At 34.4% G+C, this 24131-nt stretch overlaps 1 protein-coding gene across 3 annotated transcripts in view; it reads right to left on the bottom strand.

Annotated features, from left to right (window-relative positions):
• The window catches only part of LOC129938710 (E3 ubiquitin-protein ligase hyd), a 177355-nt gene extending 153532 nt beyond the window's left edge, over positions 1 to 23823 (bottom strand). For 2 of the 3 annotated variants that reach the window (XM_056046406.1, XM_056046409.1), the window contains exon 1: positions 23574 to 23822. In XM_056046406.1, coding sequence (XP_055902381.1) covers positions 23574 to 23635 — 62 coding nt within the window. In that variant the 5' untranslated portion in view covers positions 23636 to 23822. Of the gene's footprint in view, positions 1 to 23573 lie in introns of all 3 variants that reach the window. The other variant, XM_056046408.1, reaches the window with a different exon arrangement.
• Positions 23824 to 24131: the final 308 nt, after the last annotated feature.

Raw genomic sequence — 24131 nt, 5'->3', positions numbered from 1 at the left:
TCAAAGAAGATTTACCAGATTTTTATTTATCAAATTGAACTGGTCTATTGAAGTTCCCTCTTATGCTACTAGATGTCTGCTTTTTAATATTCAAACACTTGATCTTAGAAGAAAGTACTTTTGTATAATGCTTATCAAAGACTTAATTAATAATCGTACTAATTGTCCTCAATTATTGGAGCGCATAAATTTCTTTTTTCCTTGCCGGATTATACGTGTAAATTTTCATTTACGGGAGAACTTCTTTAGAAGAAATTATAGTATGAACGAACCATTTGCACGTTGTATAAGAGAAACAAATTCTGTGATAGGCCTTATAGATATTTTTGCAAATTGTTCAAGAGATGTATTTATGAAAGACCTTAAAATGACTTTATTATTTAATCGTTAAAAATGTTTCTCGTTTTCGCATTGTATTATCTAAAAGGAATTGTTATTTATTTATTTATTTTTTAATTATTATTTATATTATTCTACTATTTACATATTACATATAAGTATACATATTAGTCTGTAAGAGTTGTACTCTGCTTGATGAAATAAATACAAATATTAATATTTTCTATTGCGATAATTTTCATTCGTTCATTCTTTGTTTTAATGCAATTATTTGTATACAAACATAAATTAGATTTTTTCAAATTCTTCAAATTAATATTTTCTTTATATGTATAAGCAGTTTCATTAATTTTTACTATTTTTGTGTCATCTATTATTAATTCTTCAAAGTTTATATTTGTTATAGAAGTTACTAAATATTTTCTTGTTACAATGATTTTATTTGGAATTTAAATTACAAACACTATTTTTTATTTTCATAAAGAGCTGTTGCTAATTTTATGTTTTTTAGTTTTTCAAAATGAATATCATAAGTAATTATTTCTTTTTTACTTAAAATGTTGTTTCCCATAATACCTGTTCGACTAGATGCGATATTGTTTTGAATATGTTCAATATTATCTTTTATTATTCCGATTTTAATAATGATTCTAAATAAAAAAGTTTACTTTTAATTCTAACAGTTTCTTTTCTTATGTTTGCAAATTCGTTTAAAATTTTAGATTTTCTTTCTCTATTGTTTACTCGGTTAAAACTATTATTTATAAGTATTTGTTTATTTATTTGATTTATAGCGTTATGGTTGTTTTCGTCAATAGTTTTTAAATGTTGTTCAATATTCTGTCGGTTCTCGTCATAGATGGTTCCAGAAAGAAATTTTAAATCTGTCCTATTATATTTATTAATCCTCTTTTACTTTTATGAGGAATGAATGTGTGTAACTTAAATTTTAAAGATTCTAATTCATTAACTAAAACTTCTTTTGCATCTTTGTCTATAAGAATGTTAAAAATGTTTTCTTGTACATTAGAGATAATGATTTGGATTTCGTTTGGATTAATGATATGCAATATTATATTATATGATTTTACGAATTCGGTGTTTCCCAATTTAATTTTTGTGAATATACTGCTTTTTTTCAATTTTATCTATCATTAAAGTTGTATCAATTACTTTAGTTACCATCAGGAGGAGTATGAATATCTATTTTATCTGCAAATTTTAAAGGTCTCTTAATATTTGAATAATGTACATTGTATAATTTAAGTTTTCTATACCTAAGTTCTTCCTTGTGCCTAAGTGCTTTATAATTCATAACTAATCCTTCCTCTCTTTCCTCTCTGTTTCTGTTAAGTTTATCAATAACCTTGTCTTTTATAATTTGCATGTTAGTTTTAACTTTTTCTTTGTCTACTCTACCTTCTGAAATATCAATTGGTTTGAATTTCGTTGTTGAATGTGTTTATTATATAATGTGTTTGAATTATACCATCCTACACACATTTATATATTTTTTCTTTCCTTGTTAGTTCTGATTTTTCTGTTGTTAATACTCTCAACTTCTCACTTATGGTATTCTGAAGTCTCTCTATATCCTGTTTAGAGAACTTGTCTAAAAAAGTCAAGTTGTTTTTGGAGTTATTTTAAATATCTGCATGTACAAGTTGATTAATATCACTTGGTGTTTTAGTGTGATTAAATTTCGGTTTTCTATCGTACTTTACCTGGTTACATGTGTCGCAATTATTGATGTATTTTTGATGAGTTCTTTTAAGTTGTTAAAATATATAAGTTTCTTCAGACCTGCACAATTTTCGTTTATGCCAGTATTACCCGTTCCATAGTTATGATATTTCGCACATTTGTAAAACTTGATTTTTCTTGTATCGAATAATTCAATTAATTTAAGTTGAACCAAGTTATACTCGTGTTCAGTTAGTTCTGAGTAAAAACCTATTTTACCTTTTCTCTTAATAAATCTTCTAAAAGTCTTTCTTCTTGGATGTCTTCAGAGTTGATGTCCATAATTCGCTTATTGTTTAGTATTTCTATTTCTTTTGTTTTATTGTTTGTTAGAATAATTTGTATATAAAATCTATTAACTACAGTGTCTAATATTGCCAAATGATCGTTCTGTTCCTCTTCCTGTGGGTGAATTGTATTATTATCTGTACTCATATTATCAATTTCGAAATTTAAATTTGTATGGGGGGTTATTTCTCCCTCTTTTTGAGTGAGCGTCTCGATCACATTCATTTCTCCTGTTCCGCTATTGATACGGCTGAGAAAATCTGCAGCATTGTTCTCCTTTCCTTTTATGTACTCTATGTTAATATTGTATTCTCCTAGTTTTAGTAACCATCGTTGAAGACGATGATTTATATCTTTGCCCTTGTGCTTTGATTGCAGCCTTTTGAAAAGTTGGTGATCTCTTAATAGATCAAAAGATCTACCATATATTTATATGGCCTGAAATGCTTCACGGACCAAACTATTGCTAGTAGTTCCTTTTCAGTGACAGAGTAGCTTCGCTCGTGTTTATTTAATGTGCGGCTTGCATAACAAACTGGGTGTCCTTCTTGTGTTAGTACGGGACCGATAGCATAGTCACTTGCATCAGTCGTGAGTTGATTTTTTTTTGTTAAAGTCCGGATACCTTAGGACTGGTGAATCCGTCAGTATTATTTTCAATTTTTCAAACGAACTTATATAATTTGAATCATTCAGATTTATTCTTGTATTCTTTTTGAGATATCTAGTCATAGGTAAAATTAAGATATCGTCTAAATAGACTACACATATTTGATTTATGTATTCTATAAGTACAGAGTTAGTCTTTGGAATGTCGCTGGGGCATTTTTTAGTCCAAAAGGCATTATCGTGAACTCATAATGCCCAAAAGGAGTCGAGCTGCTTTCTTTCTATCCACTTCCCTAACTAGTACTTGGTGGAATCCTTTTGCTAGGTCCAACGTCGTAAAATATTGTGACCTTCCTAATTTATCTAATATATTGTCTACATTAGGAATAAGAAACTTGTCTTCGATCGTTGCTTCGTTTAGCTTCCTATAGCCAACAACTATTCTCCATTTCTTCTAGTCCATAATTATCTAGCTTTTTGGGTACAACCCATAAAGGACGGTTATATGGAGAGTTGCTTTCTTTTATTATTCCCTGCGACAACATTTCCTTAATTTGTTTGTTAATATTCTGTTCATGTATTTGTGGATATCTATATATTTTTGAGTAAATTGGTCTATGTGTTGTAGTAATGATTTCATGTTTAATTTCATGAGTACAAGTTAGCTTTTGCTCCTCGTGAAAAAATATGCTCTATTTTTCTTAAGAATTTTCTCTAACGAAGACTCGGTAGTACACCTTGATCTTCTTTAATAGGCTCTAAATTGTGCACTTCGTAATAAGCATATGGACAAGCACTTAAAAATTTAATTTTATTACCAATGCAAAATGTATTCACCTTCAAGATTAATTTTGGCCTGTAAAGGTTTTAATAAATTTTGCCCTATAAGGCCGTCAAAATCTTTCTCACTAAAGGAGGTATTATTATTATTTATTGAACTATACATAAATGTACAATACAATACTTAAAAGCAACTAGGGCTAAAGGAAGTAAGCTTCCAACACATTCTAGCTTTCAAACTCTTTTGGAAGTTTTGTTATGATTTCAGTGTCTATAGACGTTCTTCCATTAAGTGTATTACAAACAATATTTTCCTTTAAAGGGATTTGTTTTGTGTAGTAGTGTAGTAGTAGACCCTGTTTCTATTTTATCCTATTTTCCTCGATCGTTAATTATTCTACTATCGGTAGATCCGATCTGGAGGCGGTGAGTGAAAATTTATTTCTTCTTAAGCTTGTTGGACATGATCACATTTCATTAGTGTTTGATTATTATTATATTGTCGCTGATTTTTAATATTATTATTATAACCGTTGTTATTATAGTTGTAACAGTTTTTATTATTATTATTATAGTTATTGGAACTATTTTTAAATTGACCTGAATTATTCCTATTTTGATTAAAAGCATACTTATATTGTTAGTTTGTCTACTTATAACAACATTTTTATAATCATTGCCTCATTCGCTGAAGGCGAGTATTCTACAGGCTTTTCATATTCAAATTCGTACTTTGTATTCGAGCATATCCTTGAGGTTATAAAAATAATCACTTACATTGTTATTTCTTAATCTAAGAGCTTGATGGTGTAGACTGTAATAGGGATCCCTCACTCCGAAGTTTCTTATCAGTTCTGCCTTGATATTATCCCATGTTGCATTTGGTCCTAGTGTCCTGATCGCTTGTAATGCTGGTCCTTGGATTTTTTTGATAATATTCCTTTAAGGATGTACTGTTCCAATGCAGTACCGACGAAATGTGGTAAGAATATTTCCACTTCTCTTATAAAAGATGTCAGGAAATATTGTGAAATTCCACAAACTCTTTAATTTTAGAGGTTTCTTTTATTGGTTCCGCCACTGTTGTCGCCATTGGAGGTTAAGTTGGAACGATGTTGTATGTTGGTACACTTTCATTATCCAATATGATTCTTGAAACTGTTTTTGGTTTTTCTTCTTTTTTTCACAAAGGTTTGTTTTACTTTAGAATATACAGGGTGTCCCGTAAGTAATGGATAACCCTGAAATGCCGCATAGTAGACTTTATGACCGTCCTGAAAACAGATAAAAAAAGTTCTATCCCAACCACAAGAAAAGTTATATGCACTTTTTTGTTCAGTGCATAATTTTTTTTTTCTTACTTTACATTTTTGAATACCACGACTACAAGTGAATGATTTCCATCATTTTTTTTTGCAGGAATATTTTACATTACTTGTGCGAACACATAAGGAGAAGAAAATTATTATAACTGTTGGACTTCTTAGAGGAAAAAATTATTTAACATTGAAATTCAATGCAAAATGTGAAAACAGATAATTTTTGAAAAGTTAAAAAAAATGCATGAATACCTGAGTGGCCAACTATTTTAAAAATATGCGCGTTAAATGCAGATTTCAAAATAGTATTACTAATGGTTATATCTAGAGTCAGAAGCAAGTTAGCTCGGTCCCTAGCTAGATATCTCCAGTTTCGCACTCCAAGTTGGGTGAGGTCACCTTAAAGTTGTGCGCGCCACCTGATCCGCGGTCTCCTCTACTGCGCTGTCCTCTGGAGCATTGGTTTCCATGAGCTCTACGTGACCCAGCCATCTTAGTCGTTGGACTTTTACCCTTAAGTCTACGTCGCTGTACACTTCGTTGTTCCATCTTCTCCTCCACTCCCCTTCGATGCATACGGGACCGTAGATCACACAAAGAACTTTTCTCTCGAAGCGACCCAAGGTGCTTTCATCCGCGTTTGTCATAGTCAATGCTTCTGCACCGTATAGCAGGACGGGGATGAAAAGGGTCTTATATAGCAACACTTTGGTCCATCGAGAGAGGACTTTGACACTTATTGTTTTCTTAGTCCAAAGAAACAGCGGTTAGTAAGAGCTATTCTGCGTTTGATCTCAGCGCAGGTGTTGTTTTCTGCGTTTACAGTGGAGCCTAGGCAGACGAAGTCCTTGACTACCTCAAAGTTACGTCTGTCAAAGGTGACGTTTTGACCAAGACGTCGGTGTTGTATGTTCTTTCTTGACGACAGCATGTACTTTGTTTTGCCCTCATTAACCGTTAAACCCATTTTTGCCGCCTCTGCCTCTGCCTCAATACTCACAAAAGTCCCATTGACATCACGCTGAGTTCATCCGATTATTTCAATGTCATCAGCATATGCCAGTAATTGGACAGACTTTTGAAAGATATTGCCTCTAGTGTTGACGTGTGAGCTCTGCACTATTCTTTCTAACACGATGTTAAAAAAATCACATGACAGCGCATCACCTTGTCTAAAACATTTTTTGACATCTAAAGGTTATGTTAAGTTGTTTCTAACCTTTATGGTGCAGCGTGAATTCTCCAAGGTCATCCTGCACAAACGGACTAGTTTGGCAGGGATGCCAAAACTAGACATGGCTCTATACAGCTTGAAATCGATGAAAAGATGGTGGGTGTAGATTTGGTGTTCTTGGGTTTTTTTCCAGGATCTGCCTTAATGTGAATATTTGATCGACTGTAGACTTTCCTGGTCTAAAACCACACTGATAAGGACCTATCAGGTGTTGACGATGGGCTTTAGACGTTCACATACTAGGCAGAAAAGATTTTATAGGCGATGTTAAGTAGACTGAATCCTCTATAGTTGGTGCAGTTTATAGGGTCTCCTTTTTTCAGGATCGGGCAAACAATACTGAGGTTCCATTCATCGCGCATGCTTTATTCCGACCATATCTTACAGATAAGTTGGTGCATGCTCCTAACCAACTTATCTCCAGCTGCTTTAAGGAGCTCGGCATTCAAGCCATCCGCTCCAGCGGCTTTATTAGAATTCAGCTTAGACATGACAATCTTTACTTCGTCTAAGTCGGAAGGACGGGATTGTTGGCTTTCGTCGTCTATACAGCAGTTATACAGTCTGCAGAAGTGGCCCTTCCATATCCTCAGCATTGACTACAGTTCCACTTTCGTCTTTGCAGCCTTCGGTTCTAGGTTTATGCACATGTGAATTTCGTTTCACCTGCTCATAAAACTTTCGGCTGTTTGAAACCCAGCACATCAAAGGCGGCTTCTCTAATAGCATCTTGGCAATGTTGCCACTGGTTTTCAATACATTGTGTTGGCGGCAGAGAACTTCGAGAGAGGTTACTTGTAACTTTGTATTAAAAGGATTTGGCGATCTCTGGCGATTGGAAATCAGAAGTGCTACCTTGACTACAACGAGGTAGTGGTCTGAATGTTAGCTCCTCGGAAAGTTCGTACATCCATAATGCTGGAAGCGTGTCTGGCGTCGATCATAATATGGTCAATCTGGTTGACGGTAGATTGATCTGGAGAAGTCCAAGTTCGTTTATGGATGTTGAGGTGTGGGAAACGCGTACTGGCTACCATGACGTTTCGCCCTCAGCAAAATCTATGAGCCTGAATCCGTTGTCGGAAGTGTTGTCGTGCAAGCTGTTCTTCCCGATTATTCCACCAAAGATGTCTTCCCCTTCTAGCTTGGCATTAAAATCACCCAGGACTATTTTAATATCGCAGCATATAAGGCTAATGTTGCCGAATTAAGCCTTGATGCGTATGGTTATGAGGCGCTCATTGATGCACCCAAAGCTCAAGACTTGTTGCATTAGTCTGGCTCCAATGACAAAGCCGCATCCAAATTAGCGCTGTTGGTTTTCGTGGTAGCAGTCACCATAGTTAATATCGCAGTTTTTATCCTCTTTTTGCCTGGCCTATCCTATCGTATTTCCTGGATGGCGGCGATGTCTGCTTTATAGCAGTCTAGGGCCTCCGCTAATTCTTCGGCCGCACGTGGTCTGTTAAGGGACCTAACATTCCACGTGCATATCCGAAGTTCGTTATCCTTAATTCGTTTGCGTAGGTTGTCAATTGTAAAATCGTCCGTATCTGAAGCTTCTTGGTGCTTCGCAACTATGACGTTTTTACGTGGCCGGGAAGTCACCTCGACGGCACAACCCCATCCTGGAGGGCCAGATCCTTAGTATAACTCCAACGACGGGGAGCCGGATAAAACCGCTCCTTATAGGCCTGGGCTCCGAATATGTCGTAGAAGCAGTATAAGGTGTTCACTAAGTAGTTCAACCTTACTGGAACTGTAGACGCCACCGTTGATTCCATCTCGGGAATTGCTCCGCTGCCGTCTGGATAAGGAGAGGTACCTTAGTGAAAACGCCTCTACCCCCTTCTCACGTTCGCTGCCCTCGAAAACTTTCCACTGGGGTTGGAAACCAATCTCCAGTTGAGGTACTAGGCACCCAATGTACACTACGGGGAGGTGAGAGTAGGAATTGATAGATAGAGGTGGGTTTTGAAAAAAACTTGTGGAAGCTTGTGTCCTCTTAAATGCACATGTCTACCATTTGAACATCATAACGACGTAGATTCTAAATATAGGTTATAAGCAACATTCAATTTGCGGCTAGTCACTCTGTCTAATTTAAAAAATAATTCACACCCATACAGCACAATCGGTAGTATAAGGGCCTTAGCAAGTAGCAGTTTAGTTTTGATCGGAGTAGAATTTCGAGTGACATGAAGAAGGCGGAGACTTCCATAATCTTTACAAAAGACTTTAAAATGGGATGAGTATCCATTGGCCACCACTCATTGTTATACGAAAGAACAAGTTTACAGGACTCTAAAAAACCCCAAAATTAATTCGCAGCTTTCTACAAAGAATTTAGTGGTTAACAATATCAAAAGCCTTTAAATAATCTAACAGTGTTAGTAATGTAACATGATCACTGTCCATTGCCATTCTTATTTCAATAGTTACAAAAGGTAAGGCGGATTTGAAGCTGCGCTTAGGTCGAAAACCAGACTGACAGGTACTTACCAGGTTGTTAATTATAAGATATTTTTGGATCTGCCCCAGAATATTTTTTTCAAACACCTTCGAAAGAAACGGAAGAATGACAATCGGCCAAAATTCTGTAGTAATACAGCATCTTGCACTTGAACCACGATCTGCGAACTGTGGATGTTCGCATATTTTGACTTTTCTTTCACATGAGTTTTATTTCTATTCGCAGAAAGCAACGAATTGTCAATGTATAATTACCCTTTTCAACAAATAAAACAAGAGTGTTATAATTTTGAGTTAAGTTGAGCGCGAATAATTTATTCGTTACAGTGTGGATGGTATGTGGAACGCGAATAGAGGATGACAGTTCGTACCAAACAAACTGCAATTCGTTACTACCAAATTGTTTTTACAAAATTGTCTTGTTCTTGAGAGAAAAATGCTAATTTTATTATCTTAAAATGAGTGTCAATTGGTTTCTTATAATTTAAATGTGTTTTTGTTTGAAATTGACTTTTTGAAATGTGTAAAACCACGTTTGTTCGTCCACTCGTTGTCCGCTCTCATGTGCGAGGCCCTTACCTGTTTGCTTTTTGGGTACGGGAATATTCTTAGCATTCTTCCATTCTAAAGAAAACTCGGAAGTAGTCAACATGCTGTTAAATATGTAGGTTATATATGAAAGAAGTAGTCTCAAGAACTTAGGGTCCATTTGGTCCAGGCCAGTAGCATTAGATTTAATCGTAATTATTGCCCCTACAATGTCTTCCTCTTGTATTTTTATACAACTCTGAGAACTGTTGATAGCAGTTGGTTCCTCCTCAGTTAGTGAATGAACGGGTGAAGCACCGTTTAAGGGCATGGACGTAGTAAACTTTTTGTTGAGAGCATCACAATCGACGTCACCAACAGGCTGTTTAGATTGTTTCTCAATAACGATTTCACACTCGTTTTTCTATAATTTTTGCCAGAGGTTAAAGAAAGAGAAAGTTTATTTTCATAATAAAGTCTTTTTGCCGTTCTGACCATTACGACAACTTGATTACGCAGTCTGCAATACAATTTGTGGAAGAATTCCAGTTTGTAACGTCTCCATTGACTGTACGCGGCATCTCGTCGTGACATCAGAGTAGAAATGACGCTATTCAGCCAAGGTGAAGCCGTATACCTACCAAAAACGATTTTAATAGGAACATGCGTCTCTGAAAGCTGGTTGACGATATGCCGTAAAAACCTGACTTGATGTGTTTAACCCTCCATTGGTGATGCAAATTTGAATTTGATCAATGGTGACGCCTGTCTTACGAGCCTGGGTTTTTAACTGAAGATTTTTCGAAATGTGTTACTAATATTAAATGTTTTTTTTTTAAATATATGCTCCTTCACAATAAAGCAATGATATTACATCAAAAGAAGGTCTTTTAGTTCAATACACAGATTCAAATTCAACAAAAAACAATAACGGAGAAGAAATTTACTCGTATTTTTTCGCACACCCGATGGTCAGCATTAGCGATTTAAGTTTTTGAGTCTCCGTATTGAAAAGATTATTGATCAACCTGAAATACTAAATAGAAACATACAAAAAGTAAATCGTGTTTGGAAAAACCTGGTGCTAAAATCTGGCTAGAAAGCAAAGCAAGATACAGATCTACGAGCGAACTAGACACTTTGGTGAAGTGAGTAGCAGTGGAGCAGTTAACGGGACTCAGATTCAGCGCCTTAAATACATTAAGGAAATTTCCTGCTAAACGCAAACCGAACAGATTACAGTTAAAATCACCATGTATCTTTAATCCATTATTTTGTGCTCTTAATATTCGAATCATATCGTACAAATTCGTATTCATACCATTGCCAATGAACCCTATGGTGGCGTTAGCTGCACTCTCGAATTTTTAAGCTTTGAACGTGGCAGAAGCCTGAGAAGGAATATAAATCAAAAGGAATAATAAAAATTATAATAATAAATAAATAAACAATTTGTAAAAAAATTGTTTCAATTAATAATAGAAAAAGTGAAAGAAAAAAGAAATCTATATACAGTTGTGTTCATAAAAATAGCAGTTTATTTTACTAGATTGCCAATTATTTAAATAACGGATATTCTTACAAAAAAATGATAGTGTTACTTGCATCTAATGGTCTTTCATTTATAGAGTGTCATAAGAATACCAGTGCTTTTGATTTTATAATTAAAGTGTTAAAAATTAATTTGTTTTGTATAAACTTTTAATATTTAAAGTTTTAAGTATTTGTAACATACTAGCATATACAAAATTAGTAAATATTAGCTCAATAAACAATGGGACGGTCAAGACACTGCACCGAAGAAATTCGACAACTTATTCGAAAACTGCGTTTGAAGGGGAAAAAACCTACCAAAATATTCAAGACATCCAAGGTTGCTCACCAAAAATGGTCAGTAACGCTTTAAAAATGGCAAAATAAACCCAAAACGCTAGGCCCAAAAAGGATGACTACTGAAAGAACTGACAGAAAAATTGTTCAGTTAGCAAAACAGAATCCTTCCATAGGCTCTAGGAAAATAAGAAACTTCAAGAACTTTCCCCAAAAAACATAGGTCGAAATATGAAAAAAAAAATTGGCCCTCCCATAGTAAATCAATCAGCTGGTAGTCAGTTTTGTAAGGGAGGGCCACATTTTTTTTCACATTTCGACCTATGTTTTTTGAGGAAAGTTGTTGAATTTCATGAGCACATTCACCTCCTTCAGGGTTGATACCCGCCTTCCGTTACGCGCTGTGCAAATCGAGTATGTTAGTCATATCATAACATCAACATTCCACTGGATTGCATTGGTTGTTACTCAATAGTAATAAGATCCTTATTAATATAATTTAACCAATAGAAAAATAGAATTGTTTTAAATATGAAATTCAACGTATAAAAGTAAGATAGAAAATAAGTATAACTGTTAAGACAATAGTATTTAAAGAATGAATTCAATGAAAATAAAACAGAGTCAAAAGAGCATTCATATTGATCTTTTACTTTCAACTTTGCGGCGAGCTAACTCGCCCTAACATTTTATCGTGGTGCGCTTACACCAAATAGGAAAATAGCTCTGGCTATTGTCTGGCCTTACAATCAATCAACTTGGAGTTTCCCTGTCTCGCGCATGGACAATTATTTTTATATTTTTTTGTTTATTTACGCACCACAAAACAAAAAATATAATTAATGAGAAAGCTTTAAATTGATTAACAAACTGTATCATAACAGTTCATGTTTATTAATAAAAATTTAAACCTTATAAATATCCACTATTTTAGGAAAACTCTGTTTTTTAAGTAAGCAAACATGATGTGTTGAAAATAATAATAAAACTTCATGCTTCAAACAAAATGCTTTTAATTCAATACGTTTTGTTTGTTTTGAAATTAATTTATACAAAAGTGTAGGTCTTTTATTTATCGATTGAGGCAGTACGAAGTCTGCCGGGTCAGCTAGGCAACGATAAAATTAACATTTGGAATTAAGTGTGATTAAAAAAAAAAAGGAACAGATTTAATTTTAATAATAATAATAATATGGGCAAAGAGCTTCAAAATAACAAAATAGTCTTAGTGTCTGAAGAATAAAGTAGAGTTTCTTAAATTATGTATGTTTATGCATTTACATTTTTAAGCTTATAAACTTTGATCTCATCTTAAAATGCTTTATTTTTATGTTTCGTTATCTTTATTTGGGTTAATCTAATTTAATTAAGTTTGCTAAGGATTTTGTGATTTGTCTTGTACGTAATTAAAAAATAAATGTCATCTGCATAATATGGAAAATATGTTTGAAAAATGTGATGAATTCATTAATCTGGGGAGTCATTCCGTAAAACGATTATCGTCAGACGATATCGTTTCGACGATAGTCTCACTTCACGTAAGACTATAATCGTCAAAGTGATATCGTCAAAACGATAGCGTTTGCACGATAGCTAAGCAGGTATCGTCTGCTATTAATTTCCATTGACAACTAAGCAAATTGAAGCAAACACGTTTCGGTGTAGTTAAGTTTTGTTACAAAATAAAAATAAAAACGCAAAAATATACAATGAATTCTGTTACGCATTTTTTTATATACAAGCATTAGTAATCTCTCTTAATTGTTGTTAAATAAATAAAACAATCGTAGTTTTGGAATTGCAAAAGAGGACTTTATAATGATATTATAAACAATAAATTTGCAAGACGGTTGTCGTTCTACATATGTAGATAATGTATACATTCAATATTAAAATTTGTTGTAACTATTGAAACTTTTAGGCGTAGGAACATTGGTATTGGTATATTCGACAGGCAACGACTTTTGTATCGCTCTTGCACACAGCACTAATCCAAATTAGTTTTGGAAACAAACAAATATTTTTAAAGCCAAGTTATGTTCCCTGTGGATAAAATGAAGTCTTCACTTCCTTATCTTGGACCAAATTGGATTTATTACTGCAGGTGATTTACAAAAATATCAGACATTGGACAAACATTTTGATATTATTGTTTTATCTTCGGCGGCAACAAATTATAACTCAAAAAGGTGGCATGTTTATGAACAATACATTTTTTGCAAATTTTCAAAATTTTTCATAGAGAAAACCAGGTTTAATAACATTTTCAAGCTATTGAACAAGCATTATCTTTCGTTGAGTTCATTTTGACATTTCAGTCATAGTATAATATACTCAACGAACTTATACTGAAAACGATTGAACGAGACGATAGTGATAAAGTTACGTGAAGCAAATTATTGACGATATCGTTAATGATAATCGTTTTGACGATTATCGTTTCGAAAATGACGATTATCGTTTCGGAAATTACGGAATGACTCCCCTGGTCATTTTTACTTACAAATGTTAATTTTTATTTTCAAATTTGGCACAAACTTGATTTTCAAGCTTTTCATTTCCCGTAATGAGGTATTAGCTCTACTAAACACAAACATTAAGTGAAGCAAATGAGAACCAAATACGAAGAAAAGTAGAGCCAAACATGCAAGGAATAGCTTGTACGTGATGACGAGACAGATTTATATCTTATTTATTTCTTTCTCTTTCGCACTTCATTGATGCAAGGGAAAAAATGCACTGTGTAGTACCGGACTTAGTGTACAAAAGAAAAATAACAGTGAACATGACAGTAAGGCGTTTTAATTTTTTTTAGTTCAAAGCAGAGCTTCAAATTTTTGTTTATTTTTTCGTTCTGATCGTGTTTTGAGCTTGTTCTAAGCTCGGAATAAAATAACTGAGCAGACCGAGTTGAATGCTGAAAACAAGCATTTGACAGGTGAAATTGAAGACAAAAAAATCAATCAATTAAAATGGCGCAAGAAATTAGTCAGGCTAGTGCAGAAGGTAGGTTTATATAAGAAATAACAAATAAAATATATTTTTTTAAGTCTTGGTTTTATTTCAGGAGGTGTGAAATGGACGAGTGTTCAGATGTGTTTCAAAAATAATTCCGAACGCTCAGAACATGCTTTGTTCAGAGGATATTCAAAGCATGCTCGATATGCTCCGACTCTGTTAAGGGCTCTATTGTGCTGATGCGCCGCTGATCGGTTATTTGTTTGACGTTAAATAATACTTCTTTTCTTTTATTTCATCAATGATGGGCGTTCTTTTTTTAAACATTAATTGGTAATAATGACCATACAAATGATACATAATTTCGTGCACAATATGCGTGGAGCAATTAGTAGGCAGTTTGAGAGAGGACTTTACTTCTCAATTGCCTTCTAAATCCAAAGAAGCAGCTTTTTGCAAGTTATTCTTCGTTTGATTTCAGCGCTGGTGTCGTTAACTGTGTTAAAAGCGGTGCCTATGTAGACAAACTACCCCAACTACCTTAAAGTTATAGCTGTCCTTGGTAACGTTTTATCCAAGACATCGTTGTCCAATGTCCTTTTTTGATGACAGCATTGAGCATATACTTGGTCTTGCCCTCATAGACCACTAAACCCATCTTATTCGCTTCCGTCGCAATGTCCAAAAACGCTCCACTGACATCACGCTTTAACCTTCCAACTATGTCAATATCATCTGCGTATCCGAGTAATTGGATGGACCTTTTGAAAGATTGTGCCTCTAGTGCTGACGGTTGAGTTTTGCACAATTCTTTCCAGAACGATGTTGAAGAAGTCGCATGACAGTGCATCGTCTTGTCTAAAACTTTTTTGACATCAAATACATCGGTGAGATCTTTTCCGACCTTGATAGAGCAGCGTGCATTCTCCATTGTCATTCTGCACAAACGGATAATTTTGACAGGGATGCCAAAACTAGACATTGCTCTAGTTCTTCCCTATCGATGCTGTCATACGCGGCTTTAAAATCGATATAGAGATGGTGGGTATCGATTTGAAGTTCCTGGGGTTTTTCCAAAATCTGCCGTAGTGTGAATATTTGGTCTATAGTGGACTTTCCTGGTTTGAAGCCACACTGATAAGGACCTATCAGGTTGTTGACTTACGGCTTCAGACGTTCACATAATACGGCAGAGAAAATCTTATATGCAATGTTAAGGAGACTGATGCCTCTGTAGTTGGCGCACCTATACTGAGCTTCCACTGATCGGGCATGCTTTCTGCCGACCATATTTTGCAGATGAGTTGGTGCAAGCTCCCTCCGAAATCATCGCCTGCTGCTTTGAATAGTTCGGCAGCGATGCCGTCAGCTCCAGCAGCTCTTTTTGACTTCAGTTTAGATATAGCTATCTTCACTTCGTCGAGGTCGGGTAGGCGGAATTGTTGATCCGCGTCCCTTTTCTATCTCCCTTACAGCGGAATTTATTGTGTATTCTAGTGAACTGAAATTTGATTTTAATGTGTAAGTTCAATGAAATAAAATTTTAATTTTACGTATAAAAGGAAATATACATAAACATACCAAATAAAAGTAAAAATAAAAGGTGAAATCATAATTTTCACGTTGATCAGTTAAAATTTCATTTATTTCAGTTTTGAATATTCATTTATTTCAGTTTTGAATATTGAATTGTCACGTAAATTTCTATGTTCACGTGAACTGAAATCACATTTTAATTTAAGTGAAATTTATTATTTAAATGTTCACTGGACTAAAATGACAGTTTAATGTTTATAAAAAAAGAAATTAACAGTTTTGATAAATGCAACAATACATAATACCGTTATATTATGTGAATTTAAGTAAATTTTTGTAGAAGTTGTAGAGGAAGAGTAAGGTCAATGATTCTCGAGAATCTTCTCCAGATGAGTCCTGAAACTAAACGACGTTCTTATCGCTCTACCTTTCCAAAATCATTACACCTTCCCACATAAACAAGGCATACAAGCCAACGCTTATGTCACCAACTCCCATCCCACCTTGTAATGGCGAAAACGCTAAACAGCGCTTCTCTCTCTGGTGCTCCTTCCAACCCTAGGTAACTTAGCTCAATTGCTGTTTACCGATCCTAATCATTTCCTTGCATATCAGAATGACGTTCTGAACATCAACTGACTCCTTACCCTATCTCTTCCTTTCCAACGACCTTTTATCTTTTCGGGCTAGATCTAAGGTGTTAAACAACCCGTACCGAAAGGCTGAAAGGACACCGCAGCAAACCACTCGCGTTAAATAAGCAAACAATGTTCTTGCTGCAGCAAGGACCGGGAAAGAATTCACGTCTAAAAGAAAAAGGCCCCTTGAGGGGGCCATACCGACAACAAAACGGCCTCGTGTGCATAACACCAGCACTCCTCTCAATTCAGTGAAGACTCGAAGGCAAATTCTATATAATTATATAATTCGCAGTTGCTTTATGTAGGTTTGCAATCCATCCCTGCATAACTGGAAGATCGAAAAGCTAATGGAAGTGAAGTATCTTTATAGGAGTGCCATTATGGTACTCAATAAAGAATCCTTGGCTCACCGTCTGGCAAGAAACGGGGAAGACATTGGGTCATATGCTAAAAGATGAGAAAGAGCCAGAGCTGACGACCTTGAACTCGCATGTGAGATAGATCGAGCAGGCTCGGATTCGGACTCAGTTTCATATGCAAAAAAAACGAGTTCACTCTCTACAGTTCTGACTCAATGATATGAGAACGATCTCAAAGCTCTTTCTGTGCACTTTCACAAGTTAAAACAGTTGTTTCTGTGCAATCAAGAAAAAAAATGCATAGTAGCATTTAAAGCCCACTTCAATGCTAGTAAATTTAGTATCCGCGTTGCACGTAGCCTGCACATTTATTGTATTGAGTAGTATCCTTTGCGATTGACGTACTCCTCGTAATGATAGATTGGTTTCATTATACGCACATGTGTACGATCCAGAGCACCAATGGCGTAAGAAAACTCATACTTACTGCTCCATAACCTTTGCGCTTCTTCTATTTCTTCAGAAGTGTGTGGGAATATGATCCAATCAGGTGCACGGCTTGCAATTTTTGTTGCGACTTGCTGTATAATCCTAGATATAATTGATTGATTGACACCAAGGTCTTCACCAACACCGCTTTGAAATCCAGGATCTCCTACATAACGCAGAAAAATACTCATTTTTTCTTGATGAGTCAAATCACTACCACGGTTTGGTCCAAAACTTCATCTGTCACTATTTGCACACCTATTTCACGAAATCTATACAATTTTCGAAAATCGTCACCAATTGACATCTTCTATTTTTATAAACACCATTTGTAACAACATTATTCAGAAACTCGGCTATTTTGATAGTTCTTTATCAACTGAGTCAATCCTTGAGACAATTTTTACCAGCTATCTATACCTGGTCCATATTCCCTCGGCAGAAGCTAAAGTTGTTTTTATATTCAAAGCAGGTAAATGCTCGCAAGTCAATCCTAAAGATCTACGACCTATAAGTCTATCATCATTCCTCTTAGGCCAAGAGGCGACCGTCAGATCACTTAGCTCATCCTTATATATAGAGTTGCCTAACTAAAAGTGGACCGAAGCGCTTGGCAGCCCTATTTCAAGGTTCGTATTTTTCGACCATGACTTAGCCCATCCAGTTAATGGTTAAATTTGGTTGTGTTCATAAAAATAGCAGTGCTGAACACATTTTATTAGATTGTCAATTATGTAAATAATGGAAATTCTTAAATAAAAAATACGATGTAACTTGCATCTAACGGTTTTTCGTTTTCATATTACAGACTTTTAGCTTGAAGTTATACCTTAGTTTTCCCGCTGAACACCCATTATTTCAAACTCTCTGGATATAGAGTGTTCATAAAAATAGCAGTGCTTTTGATTTTATAATTAAAAAGTGTTAAAAATTAATTTTTTTATTTTTCGTTAAGTGAATATTTTACTATATATAGTTTTAAACATTTGTAATATTCTAGCATATGAAAAATTAATAAATATAAGCTCAAAAATAAACAATGGGACGGTCAAGACAGTGCACCGAAAAAATTCGAAAACTGCGTTTGGAGGGAAAACCTACCAAAATATTCAAGACATACTAGGCTCCTCAGCAAAAATGGTCAGTAACGCCTTAGAATGGACAAATAAACCGAAAACGCGAGGCCCAAAAAGGATAAATACTGAATGGACTGAGAGAAAAATTGTTCAGTTAGCAAAACAGAACACTTTCATAGGCTCTAGAAAAATAAGAAATGGACTTCAATTGTCTGTTAGCGCTGTCATAATACGAAGACGTCTTTTATAAGCGAAGTTTCCAGCCCAAAGTCCACGCAAGGTTCTTGACTAAACGGCATGTGGCCAAGAGAATGGAGTTTGTTAAAGCGCATAGAGATTAGGCAAAAGAGAAATGGAGGAATGTTCTGTGGAGCGATGAAAGCGTACTTTTGGGGCCAAGGGTCGTCGGGAATATGTGACAAGACCCTAAAATGCAGAAATTGATCCACGGTACACTATAAAAACATTGAAGCATGGTGGAGTAAAATGGGCTTGCATTTCATATTACGGGTTCGGGCCTATTTATTTTATCGGGGGTATAAGGGATGCATTCCATTCCTGACAACAGTACTCGCACACAGGAATGGTTGAGAGTTGTAAGCCACTAGGCCCTAGTTCACAACGGACTGTTGCGCCACCCCATTTGATTTGATTTGATAAGGGATGCAACCGAACTATGTGAAAATTCTCGAGGAGGTTATGTTACATAGCTGAAGACGAAATACCGTTGCTTTGGGTACACCAACAAGACTATGGCCCAAAGCATACGTCAAAAATTGCAAAATCATGGTTTGCGCAGAAGAAGTTATCCGTTATGGAGTGGCCCACTCAATCCCCCGACCTTAACACCATCAAAAATTTGTGGGGGGATGTTAAGAACGCAATTCATAAAGCAAAACCCAAGAATTCGAAAGAATTGTGGGAACCAGTGAGTGATTCGTGGAACGCAATACCAGTCGAGAAGTGTTAGTTTTTAGTGGCCTCGATGCCACGCAGATGCGAAGCATCATAAAAAACAATGGTTATGCAACAAAGAACTAATTGTAAGCTAACATTATTTTTATACTTTCATATAACTTATTAGTTTTTCTTAATTCTTACGTAATAGATCCAGTACTTTGTCATGCACTGCCATTTTTATGAACAGCCATATATTTAAAAAACGGTTTTTACTCAATAATCTCATTTTCTGTTTTTATGAATAAAATATTTTAGTTTGTTATTAGAAGTTTAATGAATTATATTATAACTTTGATATTGTAGGCCTTTTTGTTTTATTCGGAGAGCACTGCTATTTTTATGAACACAACTGTATGTCAAAAAAAGATTCACAGTAGTTATCCTTAAAACATTCATTTTATTTAACCAAAAATATTACTTTATCTATTGGCGTAAATAAAAGACTATTTTTTATATTAAAATATAAGCATACATTCCTCGCACTGTTAAAAACACCCGGTGATGCTCATTAATTTACCAAAAACATAAGAAATGTGTTTTCTAGCAAAGACTATAACGTTTGATCAACATCAAGGTCAACATTAAGTTAATCTTCTCAAAGTTCTCTTTAAAAGTTGTAATCACGAGTGGGTACATACCAGTGGCGAAGGCACCATATAAGTTGATTCTTATCGAATTACCTTTTGTAAATCTCAATATCAACAAAAAAAACTCCTTAGATCTGTTATCGAACTTTGACTATTGTAACTAGGTACATTAGCACACGCTTCACCCAATGGTTCTTAAGTGTTACAAAGATGGTTTGGTCTTATTTCAAATCTAGGAAGGTGTCTGTTATATGTAATCCAAGAAATAAATCAACTTCCAATTGTCCAAACAAAGCAACTTCTAGTTTTCTTACTACGTACGAACGAAAAACGAATCAACTTCTTTGTACCTATCTCTTATTTCGATTGAGACTATATCAACCAAGCAACTTCCCTACAGGATTCCTTCTTTTAATACAATCTGCATAATGTGGATACGGAATACTGGCACACAGATGACATTCTTTTTTGTTTTTGTTATTGTTATTTTTATGATGTATCAATGAATACCAATGATCAGTTCTGATAGATGTTTTTGAGATAACTTTCGCAGTAATAGGATCACTGGCATTGTCGATCTACGCACGTCCTGAAACTACAGGCTATGCGCATGTTTGAATCAAATACACGATGAAGTTTTAAATATATGTGTAGTACCCGTGGCATGATGGTTAGTGAGTTGGACTGTCATGCAAGGGGTCTTGGGTTCAATCCCTGCCTGTGCCACCTTCATTTAAAAAAAAAAAAATTTTCGCGGGTACTACCTCTTGCGAGGAATTGACAAATCCTTCAAGAGTAATTCTTGTCATGAAAAAGTGCTTTCTCAAACTAGCCGTTCGGATTCGGCCTAAAATTGTAGGTCCCTTCCATTCCTGACAACAGTACTCGCACACAGGAATGGTTGAGAGTTGTAAGTCACTAGGCCCTGGTTCACAACGGACTGTTGCGCCACCCCATTTTGATTTAAATATATGTTAAAGTTAAATTGTTAAATAAATATCACTTCCCGCAGTGCTAATTAGGCACTTTTTCTGAATACAGTTACCACCATCTTAGAACAACCAAACATTTAAAGAAGATAGCATTATTGTAACACTAAACTTCTGAAAAGACCGAAGTAGAGGTTGAATTTTAGATGTTTAAGTTAAAACCAAAGGCATTTAGACAGAAACGACGTGTTATTAGTTATGACACGATTCTTGTTGTATCAGATATCAAGTTTCATAATTTGAATTATATCGACACATTTTTACTGTCTTTTCTGTGGTAAAAATATTTGTAAATCTTGTTTGTGAAACAGTTTATTTAAGCTCGCTGTATAGTGTTGCCATAAGAAGTGATAAATTGTGATATTAGTTTTAACTTTGTTGTGTTTTTGTTCCATTATTTAAAATTGTTCGTTTATTTATCTTTTTATTTGTGTTATTTATTTATTTAATAAATTTGAAAAATCCCTTGAAGAAGCTGGAAAACAGCCAGCGAAACTTCGGGTAACAGAAGATGAATTAGTTTTTTATTAATTGCATCAAGAATATTGATCATTAAGGCCCAATCAAACAAACATTATAAATTCACCAAAATTTTGAGAAAAATCTAATTGACAGTTTTTTTTTCAAAAATTAAAAACCTAAAAAAAAAACAGTACTAAAACTTGGTAAAAATTTAATTTTCACTCAAAAAGCTTTTCAAAAATTTTAAATATTGTCTTCAAACTTTTTTTATTTCACAGAAAATATTGTTTTGGATATTCTGCATTTTTTTTTATAAAAATCCACATATTCATAAAAAATAAAATCTACAGGAAATATTACGCAAATTTGGTAAAAATTGATGTTCGGTTCTCGATATCTCGTGAACATTAGAAGATATTGACTTTTAATTGGAGTCATTCATCCAATTTATATTTATTTATTTAAAAAATAAAATCTTTTAACAAATGTTACTAAAATTGGTAACATTTTTTTTCGACTAAAAATCTCGTTTACAAAAATAGATTATGAAATGCAAAATGTATGTAGTTGATAATTTTTAAATCTTTTAAAATAATTCAACTGACTTTTTTAACAAAACACGAAAACCTGCAGACCTTTTAAGGAAAGCAAATCGACAGACGGGATGGGAAGTTATCAGTGTGGATAATTAAAGCTTGTAAGAATACATGGCCAGCTGATAATATAATAGCAGAAGAAATCTATCAAGTGGACACGATTATGAGAGTACCCTCAGCAAAACAACTCTCAATATTCTAGCAGAGAGCTCGCTATAGCAAATTTTCTAAAATTTGACTCTCAAATGGACAGTCTCGCGAGAGTTGCTCTCGAGAGTTCACTAGCAGAAGTACTCTCAAATGGACACGCACCTTAAGATGCAAAACGATTAATGCATCTCTTTCTAATGCAGATAGCAATTCCATATAATTCCTTGCTCACCACAATAATATAAACAAATGCTAACCAAATTAACAGTACTTTTACTTTTATGAAAACTTGGCATGCTCATGTAAAGCTTCTGCTGAAGTACTGAACTCTTGACTCTGGGCGAAGAATTAAGCGGCACTTCCACTAACTTTAATCTACATGGTTAAAAAAAATTCGGCATCGTTTGTATACCATAAATTTTGCTTGAGTTTTACCGATACCTTCTGAATCAAGAAGAAAGTATCGGTAAAACTCCAGAAGATCAACTAGAGACAGGCATTCTCCAATCCTATTAGATTAATTAATTTTTAAAGTTGACTTTTTCACATAAAACATATTGAAAAATGGCCGATTTTGACATTTCTTTCCTGTTTTTTGTTTCAGTGTTGTCATACTTATATTGCATTACATATGTGGCGGGCTTACAACACTCCCCACTTGCTACGAACCCTACTCAAGAGTCCAGATATAAACCCCATTGATGATTGAGCACCTATGGGATACTTCAAAAAGGAAGATCCGCATCCACGATATCCGAAATAAACCTAGAAAAGAAGCCTTATTATCTGAATAGAATAATATAAGCAGTTCTAGAAGAATAAATATTTTTCTTTTTTTTCTAACGATTTTTCCATATCCTTTACACCAGTACGCAAACTTTTGTGAATAATTTAAAAAGTTTTTTGTTTCAATTTGTTTACATCTGAATAAAGGATATTTTGTTTATTTATGTTATAAAAAACCAAAACCTCTAACATTGTATTAATGAGATATACTTTTCAAAAAATTATATCACTCATCGTTTGTGAATAACAATTTATTCAATAATTCATCGTTTAAGCCGACTTTTGTGGAGCACTGTTTTTTCAACAAGACGACGACTTAAGCTTACAGTTCAAATAGTAAGTATGTGGCTTCCAATCAATACTCCTCACCTACTAGCAACTCCTCAACAAAGTCGAGAGTTGAACCCAATAGAGCGTTTGTCGGATATTTTAAAAAAAGATAAGAGCAAATGACATACGAAGCAAAACTAAATGAAAAGAAGTTGTAGTCAAGCAATGCGCGAATATTATTAAATTGAAAGAATATTTAGCAAGCAGTTTTTATTAGAAGATATAAACAAATCCTTAATCCTGAGAAATTCAGTGGGTGAAATTTTGTGAAACTGAATTCATGACTTCACCCTATAATATTTGGTCACTATTTTATGCGTGTAATAACAATATTTTTCTTGTTTTGATCGAGCGAATAAATAAATTGAAAATGTTGATGTTTTTCTTAAAATATCTTCGGTACCAATTTGTATGGGCTACACTATATGTACGTATGTACATACATAATAATATTTAGATCACTTTGATAATCAAGAATAACGTTTGAACTACAGGTAATTATAAATATTTACCTCTCCATAAATTGCTCATCAGTTCCTGGGAGTGGATGCAATATATACTGTATATCTGCCATAGCCAAACTATCTATTGACACGTCTTTATTTTCGTGATATTTTAAGTCAGTAAATTCTCTCCTCAAGTCAATATACTTTAATTTTTAATAAATATTAATAAGACATACAATTCGCTAATTGGTAATTATTTATTTGCAACACAAGGAAGTATTCACAAGGAAGAAACACATTAAATCCAAAAATACTCCATTACCAAGATCGGAATCTCAGACTGACATTTCGGTTTGCCTACAAACTAACTACACGCTAAATGTGAGAAAGTATGCGTGAAATGATGCAAAACCAAACATATTCTCACATTTTTCCGGTCCATCAAAATGGTTCTTTTCATTGACATACTATATATATATATAGTATGTCAATGCTTCTTTTAGTCCTCAGGCACATCTAAATGTTTCATTTTGCCCTTCGTTCAAAAACGAAACGATCCGAACCAACAGAATCTGAAGTGCTAACATGGTCTTAAATTAGAAGATTTGTATAGCTTTTTAATGT

Source organism: Eupeodes corollae, chromosome 1, assembly GCF_945859685.1.
Source record: "Eupeodes corollae chromosome 1, idEupCoro1.1, whole genome shotgun sequence".
Taxonomy (NCBI): Eukaryota; Metazoa; Arthropoda; class Insecta; order Diptera; family Syrphidae; genus Eupeodes; species Eupeodes corollae.
The sequence above is the reverse complement of the archived record's forward strand: the minus strand, read 5'-3'. Positions and strand labels throughout refer to the sequence as shown.